Raw genomic sequence first — 24,459 nt, forward strand, 5'->3', positions numbered from 1 at the left:
CACCGTTAGATTTGAAAAACAAAAGAGCCAACCTGAAGATGTAAATAGGGAAAAAACGACATCTATGTACGTACCGTTCCATATTTCATGGACAAATACGGTCTACAACAAATGGAAGTAATAGGCCTTATGGTTGGAGCGCGCGGAACTATTCCCGGTTTCTTCTTCCAGACCTTGCAACGTTTCGGCCTGCAGAGGAAGGCAATTGATGACATCGTTCTTGCAGCTCTGAGAGGATCAATATTTATACTCCGCAACCATCTCTACGGTCAACAATGATCTTCAACTAATTAATTAGTAGCTACTTATTTCAGCCATTTCTTGTCGTTGTTGTAAGACTCCCTTCAACTTAAACATAACTTATGTATATTATTTATACTTCCAACTGCCTATTGCACAATATGCTCTGTCTCTGTGGCAGCCTGTTAATACAGGGAGCTGTTATCTTTTAGATAAATAAATAAAATATTAGTGATAGATATGAAGTATTTCATACTTAGCCCTACAGGATTATTGCTATTATTGACAGTAATATTTTGTATATTGATATTGATTTTGGTTTCCAAATTGGAATTAACATACACATTAAAATTTCTAACTGTATCTGTTGAATAGAATTTCTCTAAATACTGTAAGTGAAAGAAAACATAACCTTGACTACATAATAATTACCCGATTACGTTGGTATATAGCTAGCTCTTGGATCTAGCTGTGAAAGAGTGATTGAAAAGATACAAAAATTGATATGAGCACTGACTTCCCCGTGTGGTAACATGCCGTAGTTAGAACTCCGTGAGTGTATTATTTCCTGGGTTCGACGCTTGTATACAGATAGGCCTAAGTAATTATTATGCGTATGAAGGAGTTAAAAATGTCAAAATTTACATACATAATGATTTTTGCTCATAGTAATAAGCCAGCTTTGTAAGGGAATTATTTCCTGAGTTCGACTCATAAAATTGTAAGACGTAATTAGGGTTTGGTGTGGTTTGGTGTAGGGCTCTTGTGTCTAGTTATGGAGTTACGAATTAGTATTACTGACTACAAAAAATCCTTTACGAGAATGGAATTTGTTAATTCAAATGTGTTACTGCAATATAGCTTTTACGAAAATGGAAGGATTCATTGAGAATTAGACCTCCCTGAGCTTGACTTTAGTACCAACAACATCAAAGGTGCCGACAAGAGTTGTCTCTACTGTATCTTCTTTATACTGTGGACAGGCAGTATACCTGAAAATAAAGAGGCTGGCTCCTGAAAATAAAGGGTCTGGCTCCTTTTTTTAGTTTGTCCATCCACGGCAAAAATTATTTTTATGGCATAAGCTGCCTTTAAATAAATACTTTGTTATTACTATTATTAAATCCAAGTGGTATTTTGTACATTAGTACTATTCCTGTTGTTCGCCGACTTATACACGAATAAACATATTATGTAAACACAAAGTGCCGGAGCATGCGGGAAATCTGCTGAACTGCAGCGTGAACTGCTGACTCGCAATTTGCTTTCCGTACCAAGCGAAGCTGTATGATCGTTGTACAACTGACTTGTATTCAAAGTAACCAAACGCAGGGTTCTAGTTTGTTACCTAAATACTGTATCATAACGAAATATTGCAAAAGAGTGGTAGTTTTTTTTAGTTATGGAAATTTCTCGCAGTTCGTATTGTATATGAAGCACACGAAACTGATGATAACAGCCGGAAAAAAAAAAACGCATTATGGCATATTTCGCTGTCGATCGCCGTAAACAGAAGCTTGAAAGACTGGCGTTGCCAATAAATGCTAACTTAAATGTATACGACATACAATTCAGACTTGTACAGGGATATCACTTTATTTTTACCAACATTTTTAACATTAACCTGGCTATACTCGGAAACACTGTTGCCCCCTTCCATTACAGGAGTTTGATGTTACTAGTGCAATATGTAAACAAATCATTTTACTAGGTATAGGAGGAGAGGAAAGTAGTGTATTCATTTATGTTGTAGGGAAATACGATATTACGATTTTCAGTTTGATCAGCACTTTTACGGAATTTATCAAAATACAGTAGAGTAGTAACTTTTTTTTTTAAAAAACTCAACTTTTCAGGCGGCTATGTTCGTTATGTAATGTCTACTTTATTTAGCATATTAATTATTGGTGTTAACATACAATATAGAGAGTGCATTTAAATTGAGGGGTCATAAGTAAAGGGCTGTAAGTGAACTTAAGTTACTTTTGAGAAAATGGGGTTTAAATATTTAAGCTTTCGTAAAATCGGTGAAATTTTTATTTAAATTTTAATGTGTGATGCGATTAAAATATCCCTTTGCCACTAAAATTTTAGATACAAGTTGCTGAAAATGGTTGCCGTTCATTACAATGCAGGCTTCAATTCAGTACGCATATTATTAAAAACATTTTCAAGCATATTCTTTGAAATTGAATTTATCGTTTCTTGAATATAATTTTTAGTACGATATTATTAATATACGTTCTTTCTTCTATAGAAAACGCAATCATATTTATGAAACACGCTATACACTGCAGTGTTTACTTCACTGCTTTAAGACTTCGAATGCAACAGCGGCCGTAAGTTTGTGTGTCTGACGGGAGCAAGGACATTAGTGAAGGGGTGAGAGTGAAGTACATTCAGAAATGCAGGTACAATAAAAATGCAAGTAAAAATAAAATGATGTCCCTGTATTACGACAAAGTAACAAATATTTTTCTTTCAATAAAATAGGGCTATCACGTTTAACAGAAAGACGCTCTCTTTGAAGACAGGGTTACACTGCGTGCTGTAGTGCATTCTTTTAGAAACTAAAAATCCAATAACATAACAGAAAAAGACTGCCATGGGGGGTAGAATTAAATAGAAGCTCCACATCGCTCTGCCTCTGTTCCCGTCATAACGCGCATGAGATTGCAGCGTCACCTGACGACTCTGAAAAAATGAGCTTACAAATTCAGCTTAGTCATTTTATAGTCCGCTTATACATTACCATTGATTTGCCGCCCATACAATTCCTGTGAAAAGATCCACGGAAAAAGAGAACACCAGCGTGAGATCGCAAGAGCATTACTATGGCTAGACGACGACTCTGCGAAAACGATACGGTTTATAAACACTACATGGTTCCTCTTCTGATCAAGATGAATACACACCACCAATTGAGACAGATATTCCAATTGAAGGAAGAAACAGGGAAATTCCCCTCCTTTTAAAATAGATACTCCCTCTGTTCCAAAATATGGTATAGAAAATTGTAATTAATTCTGTTCCAAAATATGGTATAGAAAAATGTAATTAATTCTGTTCCAAAATATGGTATAGGCCTAGAGTTGTTAAAGTTCTCAGTAATATAATGTAACTTTAATACATCTTCTTGTTTTTGTTGTTTAGTCAACTGTCCGAAGACAGGTCTGAACCTCACAGGTGATACTAAGAAGGCACCACTTATGAGGCAATTATGCCAGGAGATAATAATAATAATAATAATAATAATAATAATAATAATGATTTATTTTAGATGGCAGAGTTAAGGCCGTAAGGCCTTCTCTTCCACTCAACCAGCAAAAAGTGTATATACATATGCATGAACTTACAAAGAATTCAACAATTTGATTAGATGAGAGTTACATGTATACAAGAGTTAAGCTTATTTACGAATTAAACAACAAAATACTATGAACTATTAATGAAACACTGAAATAAACTGTGTAGCAGAATTAAGCTAAAATACATAGAATGTTAATATATTTCAAATAATATTAGATAATAGAAAGAGATTATAATGGGGTAGGGTAGCCAGTTCCTTTCACCCTCCATTGCTTACATCGCCGACTAGCTACATATTACACTAGTCAGACTTCATATGTATACAAACAATTGTTCTTCCTCTGACACATATCGTCAAGTGAGATGTACTGCCTGATAATAGATGTACTGTAGGTCTATATATCAGCCAGAATCTCAATCAGAGATCTAATACATCTTCTAGATAATTTGCTTATTTGTTTAATAAATTAACATAAGGAAAATATATAGGCCTACATTAGGTACATTTCATTCTGTGTGGTGTCAAATTAATAAAAGAAAAAACAAATATTGTTTTGAGAGAGGCAAATTAACATAAAAACTGCAATAAATTACAACCCGTTTTTGTACGACTGTTGAGCCTTAGATGTTCTATTCAACATTGACTGGGTTGGTGTTACGTTTCTGCAACAGGAACACCACAGCAGGTGCTCATTTGATTTCTGTTCATAATGAACTATTTAAATATTATAGTTTGATGAACTACAGAAGATTAGAAACATTCACAACTGCACTGTCTGACAGTCCCTTCACTACTGAACAGAATACCACACCGCGAAACATTTCGTGCACACATGTGCAATAGTCAAACTTGTCTTGTTTGTTGCTATACCATATTTTGGAACGGAGGGAGTATTATTTTTAACTTCTAGTACTCTATATTATTACCTAATTATAAATTACTCTTACAGAACCCGGAGGTTCATTGCAGCCCTCACATAAGCCCGCCATCAGTTCCTATCCTGAGTAGAATTAATCGAGTCCCTTACCATCATAGTCAATCTCCCTCAAATACATTTCAATGTTATCCTCCCATCTACGTCTCGGCCTCCCCAAAGGTCTTTTTCTCTCAGGTCTTCCAACTAACACTCTATTTGCATTTATGGATTTACCCAACGTGTTATATGTCCTGCCGATCTCAAACGTCTGGATTTAGTGTTCCTAATAGTGTTAATTGGGTGAGGAATACAATGCATGCAGTTCACTCTTTATTATTACCATTAAAAATGGAAACGTGTGGGAGATTTTTCTGTGAACAGTTTGTAGCGTATTACAAACATCAAAAAGTTTCTCTGCCGTAGAATACCTAGAACCGATGGTTCCCAACCCTTTTCGGTGTCACGGATCGCTTAAACTTCATACTTTTGGCGGACCTCTTAAAATAGTTTGTATAATTTATGTCCATAAACATGTTCTGCCCATTTAATAGGCTATTTGCATAATGTAGTGAATTAAACATTATTGATTACTTGGTAACGATATTAAATTTTAGTTTTAGCTTTTGAGTATAGCTAATCTGAAAATGCATATGAGGACTACACGGCATGAAGGATGAAGAAGCATTTGACTTCATGATGTTCCTTGTGCCTTTCTTCCGCGGAGGAAGGAGCGGCAACCAAGGAGTTGTCCCCTCCCACTCTACTAGTAAATCCGCAGCAAAGAGTTCGCAATGCATTCGTACTTTGTTATGATGCAGTCATAGGGTCTATGTTATTTGATACATACAATTTACGATAGGCTATTAAATAACTTAACTATTAGAGTAATATAGGCTAGTATGTAAGAGAAGAGAATGAATGATCGGATTAAAGAAGAAAACTAAATAAATTAATTGATGAACTAGTGGACTTACTCGTGTTAAATATGTAATATTCGTCCGGCTTACAGCTGTTTCAGTGCATCACGCACCATCATCAGAGCCTACTAGATCGCGGCGTCATCTCGAACTTCTCTGCCTGTTAGGAGGGTGTGTTTTATTGTTGGAATGTGTTGGATTGTGGAGTCGAATAGTGTGTGTGTACTGAAATTGATCTGTGTGTTGAGGATTTGATCAGGGTGTGTTTTAGTGTGTTTGTATATTTCGTATTGTTCTAGTGTGTTGAGTTTTTGGTTCTTGAGTTGTGTGTGTAGGATTTCCATGTCCGTATTTATGTTATTGTATGTATGGTTGGCATTGGTTATGTGATCGGCGTATGTAGATGTGTTGTGTCCTCTGGTTATAGCTTTAATATGTTCTTTGTAGCGAGTTTGGAATGATCTGCCTGTCTGTCCTATGTAGAACTTGTCGCAACTATTACATGTGAGTTTGTATACACCTGTGTGGTCGTATTTATTTGTTTGTGTTTTTTGTGTGTTCAGATGTCTTTGTAGTTTGTTTTCTGTTCTGTATGTTATGTTGTATTTCTGTTTTCTGAATGAAGATGCGATCTTATGTGTGCTTTTGTTTTCATATGTTAGTGTGATGTATTTCTTGCGTTCTTGTGTTTGTGTTGTGTTTTGTGTATTTATGTGTTTGTTAAGTTTTTGTTTTGCCTTCCTTATGATGTTGTCTATTATGTTTGGATTGTATCCATTTTCTTGTGCTATGAATTTGATTGTGTTCACTTCTTCATTGTAGTGTTGTTGGTTCATGGGTATGTTGAGTAATCTGTGTACCATTGTCCTGAATGCAGCATGTTTGTGTTGTATGGGGTGGTTAGATGTGTTGTGTATGTGTGTGGTGGTGGTGGTTGGTTTTCTGTATATTTTGAAGGTGTGTTTGTTGTCGATTTTTATTATGGTGATGTCTAGGAAATTTATGGAGTTGTTGTTTTCAAGTTCTAGTGTGTATTGAAGTTTTGGATGTAATTTGTTTATGTATTGGTGTATTGGTAGAAAGACCTATTAGATGGTTAAATAGTAATTATAATGGATGGATAGGAACACTATTTGTTCCTGCGTACAACAAAGTTCGAATTGAAAAAAGACTTCACGAGTGTTCGTGCTCGCGAGCACATTTTTACTTGCATGATTAGAGCACCAATGTCATTAAAAGATCACTAGGTTGAAAACTGCTGTCGTGAAGTTTTACAAAGTAATGTCTGTTCCAAAGCCATTATATGGCAGCGGAATTTGGGTTTTAAATGGAAAACACGAAACTAGACTTGAGTCAAAGGAAATGAGGTTTCCAAGATATTTTATATTCGCCTCAATAGCGGGAGGCAAGACAACCAAAGTGGTATACTGCACGTCTGCGATTCGTCTAGTCGTTAAACCTATGAAGATCATAAGAGGAGGTTTGCCGTCAGAAATAGTCATCCTTATGCTAGCCTGTTATTGTCTACTCGCTGTTTTGTATTCAGTGATTTAATGATGCTGTGCCAACTACTAGGTTACTTAGCGACAGCGATATGGTATTTCGCGAAATGAGGCCGAGGATTCGCTACCTGACATTCGCCTTACAGTTTGAAACCTCTGAAAAATCTCAACCAGGTAATCAACCAGTGGCGGTTCCTCGGGGGAGGGAAGGGAGGAACGTCCTCCTCACATTTTCTTCTTTTGAAAGTAAATACCAAATAAAATATGTGCCTTGAAATTCGAGGAAGATTCGATAATTTTTAAGTTCACAGCTATAAGAAAAACTCGGTTGATCGAGTTTTAAACGACGTGCTGTAGAAAACTGTGAAAAAGATGCGAGATTGCCTGTTTGGAGGAAAGGCACTCCATTCCTCCTCTACTACAGTTAACACACAAAGACAACAGCGCACTAGCGGCGAGAGAAAGAAGCAGAGTTTTAAAGCAAGTAAATGAATGGAGAGGGAGGAGATCCTCCTCTGAATCAGTCATGGGCGGGAAATAGAAACCGACTGGTCGTGCAGCAAGCTCGCTACCGCTGCCATCTAACGATGCTGCATTCAACCGGACTATAACACATCTAGGAGGAGACACAATAAAAACAGTTTTAACGCAACACTATGAAAGACACCATGTAAACCTTTTTTAATTATAAATCAAAAATATTATTCATTTGCACTTTATATAGGCTACTATTCATAGTTTGAAACTTTCGTGGATATTTGAAAGTTGAAGTCGGGTTTATGTAAAACAAAGAGGAAGTAGTTTTACGTAGTTGGCCCCTGAAATTCACTTCTATTCATTGTTTATTAGACAGGGCAACAGCCAAGTTGTCAGTTTTGTACAAATATATTTGAAATTGAAAGTAGGTACTCCAAACTACATCATTTTTAACATAAAAAATTAATCGGCCACCGGCAGCTTTGAACAATAATGATAGTATGACTTTAAAAGAACTGACATTCTTCAAAAGCATGTGATACTGAACTTGTAAAATGTACATGTGGCAACACAGACACGTGGGTGGGTGCAATGTTCTCGCTTTCCTCAGATTATTTCCCATTCGCATTTCCATTTCCGTAAAACGGTTCCGGTTACTAGTTAGTAGCTAGTCTCTTCCAACACGTGTGATGCTGTAGTGTGCTCGAAAAATGCTACGAGGTTGTGAATTTCCTTGTAATTGTTAATTTGCGCAATTATTCAACAATGAATGGAAGTGAAAACAGTATATTTTGGACAATTTAGGAAACTCAGTTTACAAGAACAGATTATTGCTATACAGAAGGGAAGGCCAACCCCAACACTACCTGGTCTTACATGTATGCATGTAGGCTAATTTGTAGCATGTTTCATTCAAGAAGGTGTCATTTCGTGCTGTTAACTTCTTTCCTCCTATTAAGAAATATGCAGGAGCCGCCACTGTAATCAACTCAATTGGGAATCAAACCCACGCCCGAACGCAGTTCCGGATTGGCAGGCAAACTTGCTACCGCGTGAGCTGTAACTTAGATTAGCGTTCTATAGTGTCTAATACTAATAGCATGTATTATACATTTAATATTCTGAACACGTATTATTTAAATTACTTTATTTGCAGGTGAGATACAGATTTGGTTCTTTCGACATGATTCAAGAACTGGAAAACAATAGGAAGATCAGACAATGCAACTGGGTTCGCTTTTTAGTCGGAACAGATTGTGAGGCCGGGATCTCAACAGCAGCAGATGTCACTACTGCACAGACAAATGAAGACATAGTCAAACACAATGAAGCAATGGAACCAAACATGACAGCTAAATTCATGGAAGGCCAACCTGTGTTCGAAGTCATGAAGTCGATAGTGCCACACACATTAATAGTGGTGCATTTCAAAGACACAACTGCATCAACATTCAACGGTGGGGTAATTTTGTACAAAAACGTACTTGATGGCCAGAAATGTCCAACGCCATGTACACTACTTCAAGGTAACTATGACTCTTATTTCTTATTCACCCTCTGTTAATAGGTATTTTGACGTAGAATAAGTCTTTATTAGAACCTGACATGGGGTAGGCCTAAGTACAGTGTCGACGGATTGTGTGTGACAAAAACGTTAGATTTTCAAACGCTTGTAAACTCGACGTGAGGGAGACACCTTGGTATCACAGTCTAATATATACAGTCACGAAGCTTGAGTTTTGAGGGTGCTAGGAACAATAGACTGTGCCGGTACTATTTCGCATTGTCTGTAATGAGGAGATAGTAGCGATCCTAGTGGTCAGCAACTATCTATGGATGCATATTTACTACGTATTGAGCTCCGTGACTGTATATACTAGACTGTGGTTGTATCATGCAGGAGGGAGAGGACGTACGCGTGCTGTGATGGGTAACTTATCGGAGCCACGCGCATGAATTTCGCCGAACGTAGGTAAAAATTATCACGTTTCGCGTCATTTCGGTAGTCGTAACTCAGCAACCGGACGGTCGTATGTTCGACCACTCAAATGATTCATTACGAATGATCTACAAAATAAAGGCGCAGAATTGCTGAACGAGTACCGGTATTTGCAACATAGTGAAAATTTGGACATAGGGATAAAAAAAATTTGAACTTCATTTCAAAATGTCGAAACATTTACAAATAAAATATTCAAAATCCTATATAATTCAGGTACGGAAAGAAAGAAGGCAAAACGCAGAAGAAAATGAGGGGCCACTCAGCAGTGTGGTTGTTTATGGTTAAGAGACTTCTTTGTCTATAGGTACGGTGGTATATACTTTTCGTTTCGCTATGTAGATATATTTGTTCTAAAATTATAAACGATTCATTGTAACACTTTTTCTGATATCGTTACCGACCGTGCCGAATACGAGTAGTTCTACGAAAAAAAAAAAAACCAAGCGGGAATCGAACTCACGCCCAAACGCAGCTCTGGCGTCAGCAGACAAATGCTTCTAACGCCCGAGCTAAGCCAAGCCAGCGGCTTCTATCCTTGCTGTAGCGCAAGTGGGAACTAATCCTGCAGTTGCCTTTCGAAATAATTTGACTCCTATTTACCGTATTTATAATCTCTAGAAAACCATTCAAACTCCTAATCAGATTGTTCCAACCCGGAAGCAATGTAATGCAATACAATGTAGTTTTAGAAATAATAATAACTTTTTAAACTATGAACATTTATTTAGCAACTTTAGTGCTTTAGGTTGAAGGTTGGTAGCGTTGAAGTAGCCATTTTTTATTAATGGTATCTCAACATATATTGTTTTGAGTGTACTGAGCTACTGAGCGAGCACAGCTTGGCTTGGTTTTACAGTCACGAAGCTTGAATTTATGAGGGTACTAGGAACAATAGACTGTGCAGGTACTACTCGTATTTCGCATTGTCTGTAATGAGGCGATAGTTGCGATCCTAGTGGTTAACCAACTATCTATGGATGCATATTTACTACGTATTAAGCTTCGTGACTGTATATACTAGACCAGACGTCTCCAAAAGCGTACTCGCGAGTAAGCCCCTGAACGGAACCGAAGCCAGTACGTAATGAGCGCGCTCCGCCTCACCCATCCCCACCTGTACTGTACTTAATGTTTATGCGTAAACGAAGAGCAGTGGCGGACTGCCATTATCATTGTGTTGGTCGGCGTTTTCTACCGTTTCACAATGTCTTCTAATCATGGCCGTAGTACATTCAAGGATGAAAGGGAAGAGAAATATTTTTGTGTTAGTGGGGAGAATGTGAAATGCTTAATTTGTTCGAAAAATTTTAAGCATGTATTAAAATTCAACATGCGGCGATACTACTCGACTCTTTATAAAGAATATAGGCCCTAATACAATTACAGGCATGTTGGACATGTGAAAAGAATTTACTTTGGGGCTATCTGTGTAATTGTTGGTTATACATAATAATCAGTATATTACAATACGTTTACACTCAGTTCCGCATGACAAACATATAGTTTTTCGTTTAATTTTAGGTGAAGTACGTAGGCCTACACATATTTTGTTAAATGTAAAATAAGAAAATACAAACACTAATCACACATGTGTTCTCAGTCTTAAAACAATAAAAGCTTCTTGCTAGCTATGTTCTAGCTTGGAATATTGGAAAATCAATGAAGCCCTTTACAGAAGCATCATTTGTAAAATCGTGCATACAGGACGTTACTAAATCACTGTGTCCAGAACAAAGTCAAAGTTTGAGAAAATTAAATTGTTTCCAATTACAGTTCAGAGAAGGAATTTCAAGATTGTAAATGTAATTGAATCCGAAGTCGAAATCACAATTAACCAGTTTGTAGCTTACTCACTTGCATTGGACGAAAGCACAGATAGAAATGACAAAGCTCGCCTAGCCATTTTCATCCGAGGAGTTAATGACCATTTTACTGCGTCTGAATGTCTTCTAGATGTAGGCCTAATTACAAAATACAAATGGACAAGATCTTTTCCAGGCACTGAAAGGCATCATAGAACAAAAGAGGTTTAATTTGCAATGGCTTGTGTCTATAGCAACAGACGGGGCTCCATCTTCATATATATATATATATATATATATATATATATATATATATATGAAAATGATATACAAACGTATGATATTTCTTATTATTTTTATGTTATTATTTGTAAACATAAGCAGACCGTTGCCGCGATCCCCCACTGATCGCTCCCATCTGTTGAGGTACGAGCACAGTCTACTATATACAGTCGCGAAGCTTGAGGTGTTTTTTTTGCAAATCTCGTGATAAAGCGCTCCAAGCGGTTAGCAACTAGAAACAATAGACTGTCCAGGTCGACTTTGGACTGTGTCGTATTTCTATCTAGTGCTAGCTCGTTGCGTATTTCACATTGATGCTTGTGAAATGTTCGTTATTGGTTGTAATGAAAATGTTAATGGCTAAAATATAATAATTGGAATAATAATATGGGACAAGGAGGAGACTTTGTAGTGCTATAAATTGTAGCAACAGTAAGAGAAAGAGGCCAGAGTTATCCGATTTCCGAAAGATTCAGAAACTGTGCAGAAACAAAACTGTTAATTTTGAAGTTCTTTGTGACTGTTAGAATACATTATATCCTTAAATTTCACAATGAAATGTTTCAGTCTAACCGAAAGGACATTCGATACCGGTTAAAGTTCTGTCACTTACGCTGCTAAATTTTCAGAGAAATAAAGGTTAGGTCTACTTTTTTTTTTCAGAGGATATATTTTTAATTGTAGCTATTAATTTTGTTATTATTTTTATGTGTTATTTTACTAAAGAAGTAGAAAAATTAAGTTTGTTTTAATGAAATTTATTGATCACGTTTTATTTCCAATTCTGGTGGGATTATTATTGCTTAGGCCTACTTTTTTTTTCAAACTACATGTTTTAATTATAGCTGTTAATTTTGTTGTTATTTTTATTTGTTCCTTTACTAGAGACGTAGAAAAAGTCTGTTACAATAACATTTATTGATCACGTTTTATTTCCAATTCTGGTGTGATTATTATTGCTTAACCTCATCCCACTTTAACTACGTAAGCATACACTACAAGTACCGGTACACGTAAGTTACTCCATTAATTCATATTTCCATTATTATTGTTGTAAAGAGAAATGCAAATTAATATTTATTGGTTTCATAGTTAATTATGCTATAATCTTGAATGAGTGAAGCGATTATAGTAAATTTCAGTTCGTTTTGCACAAACAAAAATTATAGTAACTTATTTCTTGCAGGTATCTTCGAGTTTATGGTGGAATTTAATATGCATTCATTAAAATAATAAATTAACTTTATGCATTTAATATTTCAATAATGGAAGGAAGGTGTTAATTTTTTCCAAAAGAACACGACAACAAAAGTGTAACATATTTTGTCGGCTGCTGGGAGAGAGGTCTACGATGATGAGGCGATAGTAGCGATCCTAGTGGTGGGCAAATACCCATGTTTGCATTTTTACTACATATTGAGCTTCGCGACTGTATATAGTAGACTGTGGTACGAGTCTCTTCCCCTTCTCTAGCCTTACAGCACACTGTGTTCGGCGGGCAGCATCGAGAGCACGAAAGACGATACGCTTTTTGGAGACCTCTGTACTAGACTGTGCTTTTACGTAATTTATTTTCATAGATGATTTAAATTCCTATTCATTTTATTCAACACGTTTAATTTTATTCTTTCAATGCCTGTCACACTCACACTTGTTTTCCGTTGTTTCAGAAAGTCCGCTGGACTTGTCCAAGACACTAATGGTGCCGACTAAGCCATCGTTATTTGTAGCTAATGCCGAAGGAACCAATAATAGAGCACGCCTCTCCCAGCGATCGTTGCTGCCGTGCGAAGTGTGTGGAAAAGTCTTCGACAGACCGTCGCTGTTGAAGAGACACATGCGAACCCACACAGGTATCAAATGTAGCCTATCTAATTACTTACTTACTGGCTTTTAAGGAGCCCGGAGGTTCATTGCCGCTCTTACATAAGCCCGCCATTGGTCCCTATCCTGAGCAAGATCAATCCAGTCTCTACTATCATATCCCACCTCCCTCAAATCCATTTTAATATTATCCTCCCATCTACGTCTCGGCCTCCCTAAAGGTCTTTTTCCCTCCGGCCTCCCAACTAACACTCTATATGCATTTCTGGATTCGCCCATACGTGCTACATGTCCTGCCCATCTCAAACGTCTGGATTTTATGTTCCTAATTATGTCAGGTGAAGAATACAATGCGTGCAGTTCTGTGTTGTGTAACTTTCTCCATTCTCCTGTAACTTCATCCCGCTTAGCCCCAAATATTTTCCTAAGCACCTTATTCTCAAACACCCTTGACCTATGTTCCTCTCTCAAAGTGAGAGTCCAAGTTTCACAACCATAAAGAACAACCGGTAATATAACTGTTTTATAAATTCTGACTTTCAGATTTTTTTGACAGCAGACTGGATGATAAAAGCTTCTCAACCGAATAATAACAGGCATTTCCCATATTTATTCTCTGTTTAATTTCCTACAGAGTATCATTTATATTTTGTTACTGTTGCGCCCAGGTATTTGAATTTTTCCACCTCTTCAAAGGATAAATTTCCAATTTTTATATTTCCATTTCGTACAATATTCTGGTCGCGAGACATAACCATATACTTTGTTTTTTCGGGATTTACTTCCAAACCTATATCTTTACTTGCTTCCAGTAAAATTCCCGTATTTTTCCTAATCGTTTGTGGATTTTCTCCTAACATATTCACGTCATCCGCATAGACAAGCAGCTGATGTAACCCGTTCAATTCCAAACCCTCTCTGTTATCCTGGACTTTCCTAATGGAGCCTATCTAATTACAGAGTAAAATTCTGCTGAAATTGAAAATAAAAATGTTCGCAAGAGGTTTAATAAACAATATACAAGGTGTTTCCATTTATGTAAAAAAAATAAATAGGATGTGGATAATAGACCTCAAAACAACACAAACCCCCATATGAACATTTACAGCATGTCCTGTGGTCGATCGTTTCCGAGTTATATGCATCAGTCGTGTTTACTGGTAATATGCTCCTATTACAGTCTCCTACCACGTGTTTTTGTGTAGCATCCCGCATGTCATCTGTTTCTCGTCATTCATCCCCCTTCGACGTAGCTCAGCGCTCAGGATATTTTTATAGAACTACATGCCGGTATTTCGTTAACTGTAGTCCAATCTCAAAGTAATATGTTCAATTTAATAATAATAATAATAATAATAATAATAATAATAATAATAATAATAATAATAATAATGATTTACTATATACTTAGGCCTATACTTTAACAATTCCTTTATCTAGGTTAAAATCGTTAAAACGTTATACACCAGTGATGTCAAAGCAAGTGCATTTTTCTGACCTTGACGTCGTGCGCGGGCACTAAGCTCTAGGTATGGAATGAGGAAGGATTATGTGTATGAATAAGCAGCCCGTTGGATTAAGAAACCAGTGGTGTACAAACTTCAAACGGAACGTCAAATTTTATGTCGTTATTTTTATATGACTTCTTTGTGTTTAATATGTTCTATATTGTCTGTAAAACAAAAGTACTAACACCAATTTCGTAATATTTTAGTTGTGTTTTAAACGTTAATAAAAGAGTTAAGAACGAATATTGACATAAATTTAATAGTAGTACAACTATACTGTACTAAGTGAATGAAACACATCATTAATAAAGAAAGTGATAGGCCTATCCCAAGGAAAGAGACTGAGTATGACATGGTAAGTTGGAATTGATATTGATGGTATCTTTAGCCTTATAAAAGTAATCAATGAACTAATCAAAACAATATTACAGTACAAAGCAAAGTTACCTAGGTTATGTTTTAACTGTAACTAATATTACATAACAAAACTCTTATTGCATTATGCTTTTAAAATGATATTGGTGCGCAACTTCCTATCATCAGAATATTAAATTATTTTCTCTAAATCTGCTGAAGCTATAGAGCTGGCATTTTTGTAACACAAGGGCACATTATCTTTTGTTTATGATGTAACAGTAGTTGCTTTGGTAATTAATTTCCTTACAAATATTTTCCATACGAATATTTTCAAAATTTGTAATACATTATCTTCAGTAATACGTATTTACGATATATTAGATTTACGGAAACATTGTTTCAGTACCTGTAAGGCTACTAAACATATCTGAAAATTTCACTTTTCTGTAAAAAGTTTAAAAAATATTAGTTTTGAATAAAACTTGCATTCTTATAATGCACTTATACTTCTCGGACAAATCTAAAAATTAACATGAATACAGTTTTAATAAGTTCTCTTCCCTTTATCCATTGTATCATTGCTGGCCATCCCTGTATATAGCTCGACCAAGCGGTATATATTACCGCTTTCGTCTTTCTCTTTCCTTTCCGCTGTAAAGTGCTCAGGCTCTCATGAGCTCTAAAGCGCGCGCTTGCGCCTATGGGCATCAATTGACATGACTGTTATACACGAAGAGGATCGTATTCAAAATTCGACTACATCATACTGAAATAATGAAGAAGTACGTATACTTACATTTCGATGAGATGTAGTCTATACAGCTGCTGTTTCCAAACGATTTCACCGAAGTTTATCCATACCGCATCTTCTCGAAACACATTCCTCCAATCACTCAAAACTCCACCGCGTTTACATATCGCAAGCTACATCGTGGTTTGTAATTAAATAGCTTCTCACATAGTAGACCTACTATTATACACTCTTGCTCTTTGTTTTTCTTAAACAAATCATTTCCGTATGAAAACTTCATCGAAGAAACTCAAATTATACGTAACAAAAAGTGGCGGGTAACAACAACACACAATATGTATAAAACCGACCTTATTTCACTCACACTTCTTATGGCAACACACCCACGTTGTTACATACTTCAAGGACGAGTTCACTAGGAGTGATCCGAGTGATGGGTTCGACTACCGGCCGAACCACTGCATACTAGATACTATATACCAGTTATCGCAAAATGCGGTCTCACGAAACGCGTCCCTGAACGGGACTGAACTCAGGCCAGCGTAAGTAAGACGTCACGACAAATCTACCCCTCGCTCAACCTCTTCGCTTACAAGCAAACGTTCTGATGGAGGCAGATAAAAAAGTTAATTTTTTTTTCTTCCACAGTGTTAATCATGTCAAAAGAAGTGCTTATACAAATTTTGGCTACTCGACCGCAATTACGAGGCCGTCCAGAAAGTGATTTTCTCTGGGGCCGTTTATAGAAAAAAAAAAAGCACAATTTCATGGAAATATTTATTGAAACAGATACAGCAATTGTTGCGCTATTTGTCAACATATCCCCCACTGGAATTGAGACATTTGTCATACCATGGGATCAATTTTTGTGTCGTAGAAGTCAGCCGCCTCAGATCGGAACCAGCGTTGGACTGCGTCTGCACCTCTCTCTGTCGATCCCATGATATGAGAAATGTCTCAATTCCGATGGAAAATATGTTGAAAAATAGTTCAACAATTGCTGTGTCCGTTCCAATAAATTTGTTCAATGAAATTGTTTTTTTTTTCTGTTAGCGGCCCCTGGCGAACTTATTTTTTTACAGCCCTCGTAATTGCGGTCGAGTGGCCAAAATTTGTATAAGCACTTCTTTTGACATTATTAACATGGTGAAAGAAAAAAAAATAACTTTTTTATCTGTCTCCATCAGAACGTTTGCTTGTTAGCTTAGAGTCAAACAGTGATATCAAAGGCGAAATATTATCCAATGCCGTTTAAATATTGTATGTCCTGTGTAGAAATTACTCTAATGAAGTTAACAGTTAAAAACTAAAAAACGTCCAAGGAAACTTGTATTTAGGGCGGAATGGGAGGATGAATTGACAATGACGTACGCAGAATTTTGTCAAAGGATGGGAGAGGAATCATTTTTTTTTTCTTTGTATGGAAGAAAGACCCGAAGGCTTACACTGTAGCCTGAGGTTTAAGGGGTCATTATTAAAATTGTTTACAATTTACATTATCGGTATTTTAAATTTTGTATGTAATGTTAATGTTATGTTTTATTTAACGACGCTCGCAACTGCAGAGGTTATATCAGCGTCGCCGGATGTGCCGGAATTTTGTCCCGCAGGAGTTCTTTTACATGCCAGTAAATCTACTGACATGAGCCTATCGCATTTAAGCACACTTAAATGCCATCGACCTGGCCCAGGATCGAACCCGCAACCTTGGGCATAGAAGGCCAGCGCTATACCAACTCGCCAACCGGGTCGACTTTTGTATGTATGTATGTATGTATGTATGTATGTATGTATGTATGTATGTATGTATTATTAATTATTATCAACTGAGTTTTCACAGGGGGATGTGAAACTAGTTCCAGTCGGCCTGGGTAGCGCTGGCCTTCTGTACTCGAGGTTGCGGGTTCGATCCCGGCCCATGTCGATGGCATTTAAGTGTGCTTAAATGCGACAGGCTCATGTCTGTAGATTTTGGCCTACTGGCATGTAAAAGAACTCCTGCAGGACAAAATTCCGGCACACCGGCGACGCTGATATAACCTCGGCAGTTGCGAGCGTCGTTAAATAAAACATAATTTATGAAACTAGTTCCAGGAAGAACGTTAGCGACAACATCGTCACGCTGCGGCTGCGAAGAAACATTTGCCAATGTGAAATTTTCACTAACCTCGCGAGAATCACTACGCGTTTTTTTTTTTTGCTAAAAAATTTAAAAAAATTTAGCTTTGCGGTCGCTTTGACATATCAAAGAACCCAGAATGATAATGTGAAGTCTTTATTAAAATATGAACTATCAAATGCACAAAACGTTAATAGTACATTATGCAATGAGCCTATAATGAAGGTAATTAAGAAGTGAGTATGGATATACGAGCTTCTTAATTACCATTATAGGCGAGTTTCAACGACTTTTTATGCTCGACCATATTTCTAACTTGATATTATTCATTTTAATTGTATCTGACCTTCAGCAATGTTCCGTATGTTGTGAGATGTGCGCAGACGCGAACGTATTGATTTTTTCCGAGGAACAGATGTCCACATTGACCTTGCTAGGCCATAAGAACCTACAGAGATAACATTGAAATTAAATTAGACATTGAAAAACGAGATGACAAATTGTATTTGAATATTATTTACAATTAACGCTAATTACTATAGTAACAGAACATAACCTTCTGCGACAGTATTGGATTTCCAGCCTCCGTGACTTTTCGCTAATTCTCTTTCGATTGCATATCCGAGAATAATCGATACTTGCGGTTTTATAACGGTAGAAAGCTGACCTCTCATTGGCTGAACAGTTGTAACCTGAGTCGTCATTGGCTGAAAGACCTGACCTTTAATGAGTAGGTGTACTTTAATGACATGCATTAAAGGTCTGCTACCAGGTGTATAATTACTACGTTTCGGCATGGTCGAGCATAAACGAACTTTTCACAATAAAGTCAGAACTCAAACTAACGAACGGGTGAATACCGCTCTTAAAATGAGTTTAAAATCGAAAATGCACAATATTTAATTTCTGCACTGCAGAGCTGTCAAAACAACCCCTCAATATGTTTTACAAGTTAAATTTCATATCGTGTCAGCTTCATTATATTACAAGGTCGGTACTAGGCGGTAGGTCTCTCTATAATAAAGATGGCATTGTTATAATTCCAACATGCCGCAGCACCAAGCACAGAGATCATATTGAAGGAGGGGTCGATGTAGATTTTGTTACTCTGAGTGAAAAATTAGAGAAGGGAAAACGATTATGAGTAAAAATACTCAAATCTAAATACATTACTTTTTCGAAGAGTTCAAGAGGGGTTCAAACCCGGTAACCCCTCTTGCGTACGCCCCTGAATATTGAAATGCTTATTGTGCTCTAAAATAACAATGGACGTCGATAGCTATAATATGCAACACATTAGCCTATAGTCATATCACAAAGATCATGAAGTAGACTATTATTGTATTTTTCATTTTATCTAATGGTGGGTACTTGACTTTCGTCATTCACCAATATGAACAGTTGTGTAGACCAATTTACCGACAGAGTCGTTGCCCAGGTGCGCCATATAAGGCTGGTCTACATTACACCCACGATGAGATGGTGATGATGGAGATTTGTTGTTTTTTGTTATTCTACGACGCTTTATCAACTGCTATAGTTATCTAGTGTCTGACTGAGATGAGGGTGATAATGCCAGCGAAATAAGTACAGAGCTCAACGCCGAAAGCTACCCAGCATTTGTTCTTACTGGGTTGAGGGAAAACCCCGGAGAAAACCTTAACCGAAGTGCACATCTTGCAGTTTCATGAGGAATAGAACCTAATTTTCAAAAGAAGAGACTCCGTACTGTAAAAAAAACACTTTGGCAAACTTAGCCAAGATGAAGGTTCCGAAGACAGTCAAAAGAAGTTCAAAGTTAAGGTTTATTTTGAAGTGTTGGGCATTCTAATTTCCCGAACGAGAGAACGTTTTGAATCTTTCAGACAAGTAATAAACAAATCTGAAGTTTTGAGTCCCAAAATGTTAGACAGCGTTACTGACTGTGAGTGTTTAAGTGATCAATAATAGGAATCTGATGGATTCTTTCCCTCAACAAATGGTTAGCTTCCGTTCAATTCTGAGGAAGAAAATAAAAAAACGCCATAAATATCAGACAAGTGCTAAAGTTATTATATGTCGTCCACACTGTAGAGTAACGGTCAGCGCGTTTGGCCGCGAAACCAGGTGGCTCGGGTTCGATTCCCGGTCGGGGCAAGTTACCTGGTTGAGGTTTTCTCCGAGGTTTTCCCTGAACCCAGAACCCAACATCAGCAAAAGCTAGGTAACTTTCTGTGCTGTCCACATCTGTGGAGTAGCCTAACGGCTAGCGCGTCTGACTGCGAAACCAGATGGCCCGGGTTCGATTCCCGGTCGGGGCAAGTTACCTGGTTGAGGTTTTTTCCGGAGTTTTCCCTCAACCCAATATGAGCGGGTAACTTTCAGTGCTGGACCCCGGACTCATTTCACCGGCATTATCACCTTCACCTCATTCAGACGCTAAATAACCTAAGATGTTGATAAAGCGTCATAAAATAACCTACTAAAAGTCATTATATGTCAAAATTCAACTTAGTCTGCCAGCTCCCCCGATGTTTGTACAGCTTACATTTTATTTACCACATTGCCCGTGATGAGTGCGACAGCTGAGAGATCATTCTCAAAACTGAAGCTAATTAAAAGCTACCTTAGAAGTACAATGTCACAGGAGCGACTCAATGGACTTCATAGTTTGAGCATTGAAAACGACCAGCTCGGGAGACAGAGTTTGCTCTGATATCGATTCATTTGCAACATCTAAGTCCCGAGTAAAGAAGGTTTGGAATCTTTCGTAAAAAAACAATACATTTTTTAAGCATTTCTTTGGCTTTTGTAAAAGTTGTGTAATATGTTATACTATTTAAAGATTCATGACACACTAATCTTTTGTATTAAAACAATAGGATTACTTATGTATGAAATAAATAATACAGCCCTCTACATTAAAAAAGTTTGACGATATCAGATCCAGGATTAAGAAAGCAAATTCGATATTCACTCAATTGTATCCGGTCTGGAGAAATAAAAACATTTCTAACCACACAAAATTGAAAATCTTCAGGAGTAATGTTAAAGCTGTCCTGTTATATGGATCTGAAACCTGGCTATCAAACAATACTTACTTACTTACTTACAAATGGCTTTTAAGGAACCCGAAGGTTCATTGCCGCCCTCACATAAGCCCGCCATCGGTCCCTATCCTGTGCAAGATTAAGCCAGCCAGTCTCTATCATCATACCCCACCTCCCTCAAATCGATTTTAATATTATCCTCCCATCTACGTCTCGGCCTCCCTAAAGGTCTTTTTTCCCTCCGGTCTCCCAACTAACACTCTATATGCATTTCTGGATTCACCCATACGTGCTACATGCCCTGCCCATCTCAAACGTCTGGATTTCAAGTTCCTAAATCAAACAATACAATTATAATAAAGTTGCAATCCTTTATGAATAGGTGTCTGAGGAAGATTTTAAATATCTACTGGCCAATGATAATAAGTAACGAAAATTTATGGAGACTAATAGAAGAAGAACCAATAGAGATTCAAATTAAATGACGCAAATGGAGGTGGATAGGACATACTCTGAGGAAACCTAATGAGGCTATAGAAAGACAAGCATTGGAATGGAATCCCTAAGGAGCTAGGAAGGTGGGGCGACCAAGAGGGACATGGAGAAGAACGGTTAATGAAGAGGTGGGGAAGTCTGGAGACAGTGAAGACTACGGCAGCAAATCGTGTCCGTTGGAAGGTTCTCACGTTCTCACAGAGGCCCTATGCTCCATATAAGGAATGAAAGGATATTATACTACTACTACTACTACTACTACTACTACTACTACTACTACTACATTAAAAAGTGTAAGTTTCTTAACAATGAAGTGCCATGATAATCTGAGAGCTAAGTGGAGGGGGGGAGCTAAAGGCGGAGTAATGTTTTAAGCAACGGAAGCGCAAGGAAACCAGGCTCCGCCACTGATAATGACTACCCTCCGGTTTGTCTTTTCAAACACAGTCTGTGCAGACAAACCGGGGTAAGTATCTGTGTGTGCCCCTTAAGTTATTTTTGGCTAATTGAAAGAAAGTCGCATAATTGGGCCAGACGTTTGATTGGTCTAAAGTTCTGTTCTCCAACCAGATCAACCGTGAAAGGAATGTGCTTACTATTGCGTCATCTATTGGAGCGAAGTAGATAGATAATATTAGAGTTATAACGTCAGTTTAAAAACCATGCATTCTCCTGCATATGTTATTTCCTGTATGGAGAGATTAAAAGACCAGGAGATTAACAGTGATCAAATTTTGTAACTAGGGTAGTATAAAAATGTGTATCAGTGTTATTGTTTGTGCTGTGAGAGCTAGCCAATAGAGATACGAGTACCCACGTATGTGACCTTACGACATCTTATGACATCAACATTCATTCACAGCATTACCCCGCTGCGTTTCATTCCGCAGAGACTTTCTCGTGGTTGGAGAACAGTACCTATACAAGGCTCAATGTGAACCACTTAATCAGAATTAACTGTAATACTATTTTTGCGCAGGTGAGAAGCCCCACATATGCGAGGTGTGCAACAAGGGCTTTTCGACTTCGAGCTCTCTCAACACCCACAGACGCATCCACAGCGGAGACAAGCCTCACCAATGCCTCGTGTGTGGTAAACGCTTCACGGCCAGCTCCAACCTGTACTACCACCGCATGACACACACAAAGGTGAGGCAGGCAGTAGTTTGCGTCCAACTCTTAGGAGGTAGAGCTGAGACGAGATGTTAGGTTCGTTCCAACAACAGTCAGGAACCGTCCGTAACCATCGTGAGCATGCGCAGTACAAAAAAAGCGTTCCAACACAATCCGAACCAGTCCTGAACCGGAAACATGTACTGCAGTCGGGCGTTCCAACAAGCTTTTGACACGGGTTCGGAACGGTCAAAAATAGTCCGTGGATTGAGGCATGTACGGAAGAGTACGCAAGACGCGCATGCGCATAAGCTCACCAACGTCTCCTGGATACTGAAGAAAGACATGATCGACTGTTCACATCATTGAGGTTAAAGATGAAAAGTGACAGTACAGACGAATAATAAAACTAGAGATTTAATTTAAATTTTCGCCAAAAAGAAAGGGAATGGAAATTATTTGGTTATTGAAACAGTTAATTACAATTTCAACATGCAGCTTTGATTAAAAATATAATAAATAACGTACATACATTAATAATTAAAAAAAGAACTATTGAAGTCAATTATCGGAATTCTTGCCTTCCATATTTTTTGTCATCTTTTTATAGAAAATGATCGAAATTCTATTTTCTGCAATTAGAATTAGCTGCGAAACGATAATAATTAAGCATCCCGTTCTTAGCAAAGATGATCACAGTATAGCATCTCTGGATTTAGTACATAACGATCCGCGAAAGCGTTCCAACAGCGTCCAGTCCAGTTTCAATCCCATAGCAGATGCTCAACTAGCGCATGCGCATAAGATGGTACAGGAACCGTACATGAACTGATCCATGAACCGCTTGTTGGAACGAACCTGTTATTGCACCAACATGCGCGAAGTTTTAAATTGCCAGCCAGCAGGGTAGAGGAGTGGGGGTTGTTTGCATTACGGTTCTCAAGCTCAGAGCGGCAGGCATATCCGTTTCAACTCTTTCCAGAAACATTCGTCTTACCTTAGCATCACTACTTTCCTACTCAAGAGTCCGAAGGTAGCTAATAGGTTCGTTCCAACAACAGTCAGGAACCGTCCGTAACCATCGTGAGCATGCGCAGTACAGAAAAAGCGTTCCAACACAATCCGAACCAGTCCTGAACCGGAAACATGTACTGCAGTCGGGCGTTCCAACAAGCTTTTGACACGGGTTCGGAACGGTCAGAAGTAGTCCGTGGATTGAGGCATGTACGGAAGAGTACGCGAGACGCGCATGCGCATAAGCTCACCAACGTCTCCTGGATACTGAAGAAAGACATGATCGACTGACCACGATCGACTGTTCACATCATTGACGTTAAAGATGAAAAGTGACAGTACAGACGAATAATAAAACTAGAGATTTAATTTAAATTTTCGCCAAAAAGAAAGGGAATGGAAATTATTTGGGTATTGAAACAGTTAATTACAATTTCAACATGCAGCTTTGATTAAAAGTATAATAAATAACGTACATACATTAATAATTAAAAAAATAACTATTTTTAGATGAGAGTCCCCCAGTACACGACATTGAATTATCGGAATTCTTGCCTTCCACATTTTTTTTTAATCTTTTTATAGAAAATGATCGAAATTCTATTTTCTGCAATTAGAATTAGCTGCGAAACGATAATAATTAAGCATCCCGTTCTTAGCAAAGATGATCACAGTTATAGCATCTCTGGATTTAGTACATAACGATCCGCGAAAGCGTTCCAACAGCGTCCAGTCCAATTTCAATCCCATATCAGATGCTCGACTAGCGCATGCGCATAAGATGGTACAGGAACCGTACAT

The 24,459-nt window shown here is 37.7% G+C and overlaps 1 protein-coding gene across 1 annotated transcript in view; it reads left to right on the forward strand.

Moving 5' to 3' along the window:
• LOC138716453 (zinc finger protein 235-like) overlaps positions 1 to 22,740 on the forward strand; it is a 35,898-nt gene extending 13,158 nt beyond the window's left edge. The window contains exons 2-4 of the mRNA XM_069849561.1: positions 8,519 to 8,888; positions 13,119 to 13,301; positions 22,511 to 22,740. Of these exons, the coding sequence (XP_069705662.1) occupies positions 8,519 to 8,888; positions 13,119 to 13,301; positions 22,511 to 22,740 (783 nt within the window). The remainder of the gene's footprint in view (positions 1 to 8,518; positions 8,889 to 13,118; positions 13,302 to 22,510) is intronic.
• Positions 22,741 to 24,459: the final 1,719 nt, after the last annotated feature.

This window comes from Periplaneta americana, chromosome 16, assembly GCF_040183065.1.
Source record: "Periplaneta americana isolate PAMFEO1 chromosome 16, P.americana_PAMFEO1_priV1, whole genome shotgun sequence".
Classification (NCBI taxonomy): domain Eukaryota; kingdom Metazoa; phylum Arthropoda; class Insecta; order Blattodea; family Blattidae; genus Periplaneta; species Periplaneta americana.